General features: G+C 36.3%; 1 protein-coding gene across 1 annotated transcript in view; it reads right to left on the bottom strand.

Annotated features, from left to right (window-relative positions):
• Window positions 1-379: 379 nt before the first annotated feature.
• The window catches only part of LOC127848378 (uncharacterized), a 31,147-nt gene continuing 21,047 nt past the window's right edge, over window positions 380-10,479 (bottom strand). Inside the window, exons 15-20 of the mRNA XM_052380847.1 lie at window positions 9,244-9,368; window positions 6,321-7,689; window positions 4,452-4,592; window positions 3,202-4,090; window positions 2,207-2,316; window positions 380-1,607 (exon numbers count right to left, since the gene is read on the bottom strand). Coding sequence (XP_052236807.1) covers window positions 2,216-2,316; window positions 3,202-4,090; window positions 4,452-4,592; window positions 6,321-7,689; window positions 9,244-9,368 — 2,625 coding nt within the window. The 3' untranslated portion in view covers window positions 380-1,607; window positions 2,207-2,215. The remainder of the gene's footprint in view (window positions 1,608-2,206; window positions 2,317-3,201; window positions 4,091-4,451; window positions 4,593-6,320; window positions 7,690-9,243; window positions 9,369-10,479) is intronic.

The raw sequence follows: 10,479 nt of genomic DNA, 5'->3' as shown, positions 1-10,479 counted from the left end.
TGCCGTTCCCTTATAAAGCATACCACTTTGGTTGGATTTCCATTTGTTTCATTTTTGTTTCATTTGCATTTGTCATGATTAATCATAATCTTCGGGTTATTTTGTATGGACCATGTTTTTATTGTTGGATTTTTTTGTATAATAATATTTCATAATCTTTTGGTTATACATGTGTATTTTCCTTGTTAATTATGTTCTTGTGTTACATTTTCATAATAAATCCTGTTTTTTGTTTGCATTTCGGAAATGTCACCACTAATCTTGCATAATGCCACTACAAATATGGTAATGGTCAAAGATGGATTTTGTATGTTGTAGAATAACCGTAGTTAAGGAAAATGACAAGCAAATTAGTAATCAAGGAAAACAGAGACATTGGTACAAATATAAAAGATTGTTTTATTTTCATAGCAGTACAAATTTGCATAATAATGAGTAACTACAGCATATTCACAAATCTCCTTAACAAAATATATGCATTTCGACAAAATAATATGATAACATGTTCAAATAAAAATTGTAACGTTTTCTTTATTACATCTAGTAAGCTCTACTCAATCAACAAAAATCAATTAGAAAGTCGTTTTTTTTTCATGGTTTCACTAATATATATGTAGCAAAATTGTCATTACTTTGAATAAGTATAAATAAATTTTACTTTCAATGGTAAGTTTTTATTAATAGCAAAACAAACTTTATAGATAATTGTAAAAAAAAATGGCTATATACAAGTATATTTTGGTCAACTATATAAATAGCACAAGTAATAAAAATTAAACAGAACTAACGGGCATCAATAGGGACATTTTGTCTCCATGTACATGAACGTTATGTAACATAATTATCATGTTATATTATGTCTAACAAATATTTTTAGATGAGAACAAAAGCATATTACTATTTACTCTCAAACTATCTGTTCATACAATCATTACAATGAAACACAATCTAAAATAGAAATCATTGTCTCTTAATGAAACAGACAATATTGTCTGTAAACGAGTATTTATTGGTAAATAAATAATGATTAGGAGTTCTGAGGAGTTTCAATGTGCCTGCACGCACATGGATAAAAAAGTGTAGCTTTCAGCAAGACGATTTATCTAAATTTATAGCCTTTAGACAAACACATTTTCTAAATTAACAGATATTGCAAGAAAACACTATTGTTCAAAATATACAATACAAATTTCATACATTACCAAACATTCATCAACAAACTTATAACAAAACAGTTTTTATTTCCAGATTGATTTAGCATCAACACCAGCACACTTATGTGTTTAACAAATACAAGCCATGGGTTGAATGAAAAACTGTTCTACTGAATTAACCCTTTACCACTTAGAAACAAATTTTTAAGCTTTTGTAGTCCCTCAGAAAGTTACATTATATTAAAGGCCTTTCTTACTATATCCAAGTTTAGTAAATCTAAGGACAAAGTAGAATATTTCCTTAATGTATCCACAGATTGAACACACTACTACATAGCCATTGTACAACAGATGTCCTTGACACACTACTACACTGCCATTGTACAACGGACGTCCTTGACACAACATTATTATGTTTAAGTGAGTTGAAGTCTGTCATCATTCAATGATGTACTGAAAATTGAAGAAAACTTAAAAGGTTATTGGAATCATGTCATGACAGTGTCTCAATGTTTAATGATTATTTATCTACCACATTAACCCATTTATGCCTAGAATCTAGAAAAAAGGCCTTGGCAAACAGCGTAGACCCAGATGAGACGCCGCATCATGCGGCGTTTCATCTGGGTCTGCGCTGTTTGCTTAAAGGAGTTTCTGTAAGAAATATTCTAAATATAGACATATATATATATACTAGACATCCCTAATTTTGGAAATAAACTGATCCAATTTAGAAGGATGGGAGAGTCCACTAAGGCATAAATGGAAAAGTTGAACTGCAACCTAAAGAATGCTCTGATAATCTAGTAAATAACCAGTTTAGGTGAATGAAACAAGATAATGCGTTCGACAAACGCACATGAACCAGAAGGGATAATTGACAGTATTGATTAATTAGCTCATTTGAATAAGTTGTAAAATAACTTAAATTTGGTTAAAATATTCATGAAGCATAACAAATTTTAATATAATAGTCTAAAACTATGCACACTGCACAGTTATAACATTTTCGTTATATTGCACTTATTTTATCATTCGATAACTTACTTTACCTTATATGTTTATTGGTAGCCATTTTCAGACGGGACTTTTGAGTCATTGGATGGAACAGCATCTGGCTGGTACATTTGGTTATTGTATACATTGGAATACAGCTCACCGTCTGAAATGTAGAACAGTTAATTGTTGAACAATGGGGAATAGGTTGCTGCTAAATAAAATTTAGTCTCGTTCTGAGAAAACTGGGTTTAATGCATTTGGGTAAAGTGTCATCCCAGATTAGCCTGTGCAGTCTGCACAGGCTAATCAGGGAAAAAACTTTCCGTCTTAACTGAATTTTCATGTAGAAGAGATTTCCTTAAACGAAAAATACCATAAAAACGGAAAAAGTCGTTCCTGATTAGCATGTGCAGACTGCACAGGCTAATCAGGGATGACACTTTATGCACATACATTGAGCCTCGTTTTCTCAGAACGCGTCCCATTTATTCTTCCCAATCTTAATATGATTGCATGGAATACTTGGTGCTAATGATCCTTTTTAAAGGATTTTTTTACACTGTAGAAATATGTCTTATGATGTATTTATTACCAAGAAAATCTATTTAATTAAGGTAACTGTGTACAGTTTGTGGTGTTTATACTTACTTACCGGCTTAAAACATTATACTACTTTTTTTCAAAATCCACATAACTTATCACATAATTACATGTTCACAATTTTAAAATTTAAATACATGTATATAAACTGATCATAAAGTAAATTATAATATTCAACTGTAACACTTAACTGGACACTTACCCTTTCCCAATCAGAAGCAAAATGAAGAGTGCCATATGCAACCAGTATTTAACCAGTGCAGCCTGCCAGTGACTTGCAGACTGTTCAGGTTTTATGCTGTTTGCTGCATATCAGTATCTTACAATTGAAAGTAAATCTTTTAAAACTTGAATCTAGCAGAAAGGTCTTTAATTTAATTTTGATTTTTAAGGCAATTCAAATGCGTAAAAATGCATATCAAATTGGAAAAGGACATAAAAGACTCACTAGCATCATCAGGTGGAAACCTCTTTGCCTTCTCTTCTTCTGAAGAAAACTTTATGAGCAGGACCAGCTTCCTGAATGGGTTACATATGAGCAGCGCCGTGGCGTTCAGCAGGTTGCCTATGGCAATGGCTGGGTCACGGAACGGCGGTCCCGCGCTGGTGGAGACGATCATCCAGACAAGGAAGCAGCCGGCCGTGCAGACGCAGGACACGAAGATCCAGCGAGACTCAAAATAGTTGCTCTCGCTGTCCCAGGAAAGCGCTGAGAAAATTGCTGTCAGCACTACCAGGAAAATGATCAGCACCATGGACAGCACGATGGAGATATCGTAGAAATCGTGCGGGTCGCACCACATCCAATCGTGCTGCAGCGTTGAGTCCTGCATGAGGCTGGCAGACGGCGGCTTCAGTATGAGCCACTCTATGGGTATGATGCACTGGACCAGGATGATGCCAATGGCGATGAGCACCAATGACACGGGGCTAGTGAGACCCACATATCTGTCTGGGCTGAACTCGGTGTCCTTGAACCGCCAGTTGTCGACAGCCTTAACTAGGAGAGGGGCAAGGGCGATCGCATACACCACCCCCATCAGGAATTCCCGGATTCCGCATGTGTCCTTGGAGGCGGGATAGAAGAACGCAAAGTTTATGGCATATATGCAGAGGATACCTAACATCACCAGGAAACCAAGGAATGTCGTGCCGCCTCGAACAGGATAGAAGATCAAGAAGTAGAAAAACAGTAATATGCCGACAAGGAGACCGATACAGGTCAGTACACCCACTGCAATGGCCCATATTGGCCAATTCAGCACCTTTTTTCCAGTATCTTCGTCATACACAAAATAGTTCCGTGGTTCATGATCTCTCATGTATTTTGGATTTACCTGAAAGAGTTAAAAAAAATTAACATGTGTTTTGTTATCTGTGTTGGTATTTGGAAACACTAAAATCTGAGGTTTTTGTTTGTTGTCTTGTATTATAAAATGAAATACGCATATAACAAATGATACACAAGCATTCGATAACTAAACAAACTTGCAATTAAGAAGAATTATGCCCCTAGTTACTAATAAACTGGTTGCAAAGTAAAAGAGAAACACCCCTCACTCAAAATCTCATAGAAATGCAATGTCTCCCACATACAGTACCAATTCATAACTTTTTATGAGCATACTTTGAAAAAATTAATCAGAATGTATGTACATGCAATAATTAAGTTAAAGCTTCAGAATGTATCTTGATTACTTGTTTATCTGATGTTGGTTTGTCGTCCACAACACAGTCACAAATTTGACTTTCTGGACAAGCTGACCGAATGCCACTTTTTCCTTCCTGTGCATACGAGGTTGAATTGAATGTGAAGACATCATTCATATGACTCCCGATCTAGAAAAACAAATCCATTCACAATTAATACTTTTGCGCACTCATATACATTAAAATACATGTCAACTCTTTAAATTCAAAGCGTGTGGAAAAATAATTCTTCAGATAAATTGTTGCAATGATTGGGTAATATTTTTATCAGATTGAGATCAATCTTTAACCTTTGGCCTAATTAGAACAAAAGTAATTAGAAGTGGCGCGGCAGAGGCCGACTCGTATCCCCACACCGCATAGATTTTATATTAAAAGGCAATTTTGGGTGGGCAAGGCTTATGTTGGTGGGGCACCGGGATGGGTAATGTGGACATGGATGGTCGAAAAAAGCTGTGTTGTCATAAGAGATGTTCAGTATTAATTTGAAGTCAATTGGTGAATAAATGATGAAGACTATCTGATAGATAAAAGGTCTTGATTGTTATGTTAAAACAAAATTTTGGGTGGGCGTGGTTGTCCACTATCTCCTCCTACACTATTAGAACTAGAACCTTGAAACTTACACACATGGTAGCTATGAGCATATGTGCGACGGCACATTTTTTGGAATTTTGATCTGACCCCTGGGTCAAAGTTATTATCATGTGCGTTGCATGTTGTTAGTAAAATTAGTTGTTTTTTTACCCATTTATTTGCCCAAAACTTTTGTCCCAGGGGTCAGATAAAAATTCTGTCGCCGTCACCGTCGCACATATGCTAATAGCAACCATGTGTGTAAGTTTCAAGGTTCTAGTGCTAATATTGAATGAGGAGATAGTGGCCGAACGGACGGACAGAAAAGCGGAGATCAATACAATATTTACGCTTTTAAAGCGTGGGGATAACAAGGATAAACTTTTTCTTGAGGATTAACTTTGATAAAATTGAAGGTCTTAAAAACACCCTTGATATAAATTTCAATTGCATTTATAGGTATCAGTGTACTTATCATGCTTTGCCAATTATTGTCAATTAGAAGAAATAAGGAAGATCCATTACACAATCTCTTAATGCTGTATCCAAACAATCTTTATCAATTTTTGAAAGTCTTGATTTTTTAAGCATAAGCAGTAAGATATCTCAAAATGTACGCCATTATGTTGTTCTGCAAACTGTGAACAACAGATTATCTTTTAGCGCCAATACTTTAGTGGTGTCATTTTAAGTGTAAGTGTTTTTTTCTGGCAAAAAGTGGTATTACGGAATAGCAGAAAATCTGGGTGGTCTTGTAATTGATGTTTTTCAACATTCATATCTATAAGAAAGTAAATGGGTCTTTTAAATAATGTGTTGAAGTGGTTTTTGGTGAACATGCATAATATATTTTCAAAAGAAGACATTTTCAAACATCACTAACAACAAATATTAAGTTGAATAAATAAGATATGCAAATATTTATTGGATTCCTGTTAAGAGGCATCAATGATTTTATTATTGGTTTGGTATGTTTTAAAGTCTAGTTTATTGTTTATATATTAATGGAAGTAATTATTTTTTGTAAAATATCATATATACATGTGACATGTGACATGCTTAGAAAGCAGGCCATGTGTTGCAGGTTTTGCAAAAAACTGGCATTTTCAGGTATTGCAGAAGACTATCTGATAGATAAAAGGTCTTGATTGTTATGTTCAGCTGGAGTTGTCATTGATAGATCTTTCTTTACTGTTAATAAATCAAACTAACTGATGCTACAACTGACTGCATATATGCTGAACACTGAATACTAGAGCAAAACTTCTAAAGGAATCTTACCTTTTTATATGCGTAATGATCATTTCCGTCTATGGTTAGGGTGTATATGGAGTAGCCGACGTCCCAGTATCTATCTTCGCCCAACTCAACATTGAACGTTTCCTTCGATGACACATCACTGATAGGGATACTCCATTTAGTGTCAAGCGTCTGCTTGAAGAGGTTTACGCGGGAAGTGGAAGGAGATGCTGTGCATTCAGCAAATGTTTTGCCAAAGCAATTCAAGTCCCGCTGAAATGCGATATATGCCTCAATGATCACATGTGAGGCTGCAATTGGTCCCAGTCCAACTCCGTGACTCTTGAGCTTGTCAATCTTTTCTAACGTCATCATCTCAGTTTCCAGACACGTGGCGCTATATGAGACCCGCACTGCAGTTTTTGGGTTTGCCAGCTTGCATTCATGGACATTCTGATAGAACTCCTCAAACCAATCATCTGGCAGTCCCAGTCTTTTGTTCCAGCTAAACTCGTTTTTCAGCCAGTTGTAGAACGGATCATAAAAAGCATCTCTTATGCCGACAGTAATTGCGCCTCTGAAATTCTTTATTTCGTCTCCCTGAAAACTTTCAACTACAGACATCACATTTGACCACGTATCAGCTCCAATAACAACAAATTTTTTGTCCAAACCTTCTGCTTTAATGGCTTGAAGAACCTCAGTTGGATTAATAATCAAAAGGACTATCACATTTATGCCGTCCACCTCGGCTATGGTGCGCACGGCTGGTCTGATATCTTCGGGTGAGTCACTAACTCCTACCCCCACAGCAGAGCCAATACAAGAGTATTTACCATCATTAACAATTCTTTGTAGCTCCCTGAACGCGTTGATCCCGTAACTCTCTTTGCTGTAAATAACACCAATGTAGGACCAACCATTGGTTTTCAGGATCCTTGCTATGACCTCCATTTGTACGCTATCAGGCGGAACCATGCGTGCAAAGTATGGGTAATTCTCTTTGTTACTTAGTGCAATTGACGAAGAGATTGTTCCAAGAAGTGTTATCTGGTTTGGCGCAGTGACTCTGTTTGCAGCCACCACAAACCGAGAGCCTGTTGTGATAACACCCACAATGTTTGACTTGCTGACAGGGTTACCCTGTTCATTCAGCCTCTCATTACACAGTTGTCCTCGCGCAAAAATGTTCAGGAGATCTTGGTCAATCCTTATTGGGTTGTCACAATTGTCAATGACAAGAGGACGAAAGCGGGTGGTGTTTGCCAATTTGTACACAAACGAAAGGGCATTCAGAATTCCTATCATGGCCATTTTGCCACAGAGGTACTCGTCGTTCCCCTGATCATGAACATTAGTCAGGAATATCAATGTGTCAGTGTTTGAAGTGGACGTCGTTGGAAACATGTACCTGAAGTAAATATATAAGGATGATTTTGCTAGAGGGGTTTTAGGTTCAGAGGAGTATGAACAAAGCATTGCTTAAGAGCAAAATGACCATTTAAACAAGAGATGTGTTCGTCAGAAACACAATCCCCCCTACTGCGCCGCTTTGAAATAAGATTTTCTATTTATCATTTGGCAGGTATAGAAATCATCTCCCTTTAAAGCTTATTACTTCCCTTGGATTTTGTCCAATCGAACTGGGGGGGGGGTCTGTAGACAGTCAAAAATGACCAAGTCAGACATCACTGACAACCAAGGCCTGTGGTTTATCAAAGAGATTATAGCCAGATAGAGTTCATCATGTATCTATGGACATAAGTCCACAGGTATGTAATGAACCCTACAATTCACAAATTAGTACAGGCAAGAAATGATAATTATATCATTTAAAAAAAAACTTTGACAAATCAATCATTTGAGTTATAAATAATCAAAATAAAAAATCTGTACAGTAACTGTGAAAAGAACTTAAATTCTTGGTAAGGAAATATATAATCTGAGATTTATAATTATATAAATTACTTCCTTTGAAAATAATTGTCTCTCGCAAATCTCTATTTTTAGTAGCAAATAATTAAAAGCCACTACCGTGACTGTAGATTCACCACTCAAAATGTGCAGCTCCATGAGATACACATGCATGCCAAATATCAAGTTGCTATGTTCAATATTGAATAATTATTTCCCTTTAAAGCTTATTACTTCCCTTGGATATGTATTTTTGACCTTAGACCTTGAAGGATGACCTTGACCTTTTACCACGTTGTGTTTGTCAGAAACACAATGCCGCCTACTGCGCCGCTTTGATTTATTTAACAAAAATATCTAATTTGGCAGGTCAGATAATTATGTCCATTTAAAGCTAATTACTTCCCTCAGATTTTTTTTTTACCCTGTGACTTTGTTTTTGACCCGGCATGACCCATATTCGAACTTGACCTAGATATTGTCTAGATACAACTTCTGACCAAGTTTCATAAAGATCGAATAAAAAACTATTTGAATTAGGGAGCGGACATGAAAAGTGTGACAGACTGACAGACTGACTGACAGACTGACGGACAGTGCGAAAACTATAACCCCTTTTCTTTGAAAGGGGGCATAAAAATGTCAAACAAAAATCACTATATACAAAGAAGCCAAATAAGTCATTACCATATAAATATATCTAATAGAGTTCTTTTTAAGGAAAACCATTTTAATAGACGGAATATCAAGCATCAATGCTTATTTGGAAAATACCAGTACTAAAATTATAGTCTTTAAAATATGACGTCAACTTGTTTTGCCTTTATGTCCTAGTGGCAACAGATGAGAGATTGCTCCCAGATGAACCTTGATAGAATCCAGGGACTGCAAACACTTTTTGCTTCATATTACATGTATGATTATTTCAGATGATGACAAATATTTTAGTTTTGTTAGTACATACATTTTATGACATGTCACATAAAGAGGTGTCTTTGAACAACTCCCTTTAATGCCCCTGTTTTAGGGCACTTAAAAACTGCACACAAACCTTGTAATGAGGTCCCGTATAGCTGGACATTCCGTACAGGAGTCAGCGCGTTTGCAACTGCTGTCCCACATCGGACGATAACCAGAAGTGACAGACAACTCTCCATCAATGGAGTAGCGTCCAATCTAGTTAAACAAAACATAAATATTGTGCACCAATATGCTAATATGCTTATGTTACAAAGTCAAATTTTTATATTTTATAGTTCAGTGGATGAACAGTACACCCCTCAATGCACTTACAAAAGTGTGGCAAAAAAGTTAGTTGTTAGCACGAAGGGAAATACGTCTAGAGTTTCAATATATATAGACTATCACTGGTGAGTATGTCATTCTACATGAAGGATGATGTAGGTAGAGGTTGTTAATGTTAAGTTTGATTCAAAGTTAAACAAGAGTGCCAAACTGTCACAAGATATGCCCGTTTGAAGTGCTGAATGTCAATTTCCTCAATTTTTTGGAAAGCACGAACAACAAAAGATGTGTTTGTCGGAAACACAATGCCCCCTATTGCGCCGCTTTGAAGCCATCTATCCAACCTTTGACCTTGAAGGATGACCTTGACCTTTCACCACTCAAAAATGTGCAGCTCCATGAGAAACACATGCATTTTAAATATCTAGTTGCTATCTTCAATATTGCAAAATTTGACCTTGACCTTGAAGGATGACCTTGACCTTTCAACACTCGAAATGTGCAGCTCCATGAGATACACATGCATGCCAATTATTAAGTTGCTATCTTCAATATTTAAAAAGTTATGGCCAATGTTAAAGTTTTCGGACGGATGGAATATTTGACATTTGACCTTGAAGAATGACCTCTCACCACTCAAAATGTTCAGCTCCAGGAGATACACATGCATGACAAATATCAAGTTGCTATCTTCAATATTGAAAAAGTTATGGCCAATGATACAGTTTTTGGACGGAATATTTGACATTTGACCTTGAAGGATGACCTTGATCTCACCTTTCACCACTCAAAATGTTCAGCTCCAGGAGATACACATGCATGCCAAATATCAAGTTGCTATCATCAATAGTGAACAAGTTATGGCCAAGTTTTCGGACGGACGGACAGACGCCATATATTAGACATATGACCTTGAAGGATGACCATCACCTTTCACCACTCAAAATGTGCAGCTCCATGAGATGCACATGCATGCCAAATATAAAGTTGCTATGTTAAATATTGAAAAAGTTATGACCATTAAAGTGTTCGGACGGACAGA

This window comes from Dreissena polymorpha, chromosome 1 (genome assembly GCF_020536995.1).
Source record: "Dreissena polymorpha isolate Duluth1 chromosome 1, UMN_Dpol_1.0, whole genome shotgun sequence".
NCBI lineage: Eukaryota > Metazoa > Mollusca > Bivalvia > Myida > Dreissenidae > Dreissena > Dreissena polymorpha.
Note: the sequence above shows the minus strand (reverse complement) of the source record. Positions and strands in the feature narration are given on the sequence as shown.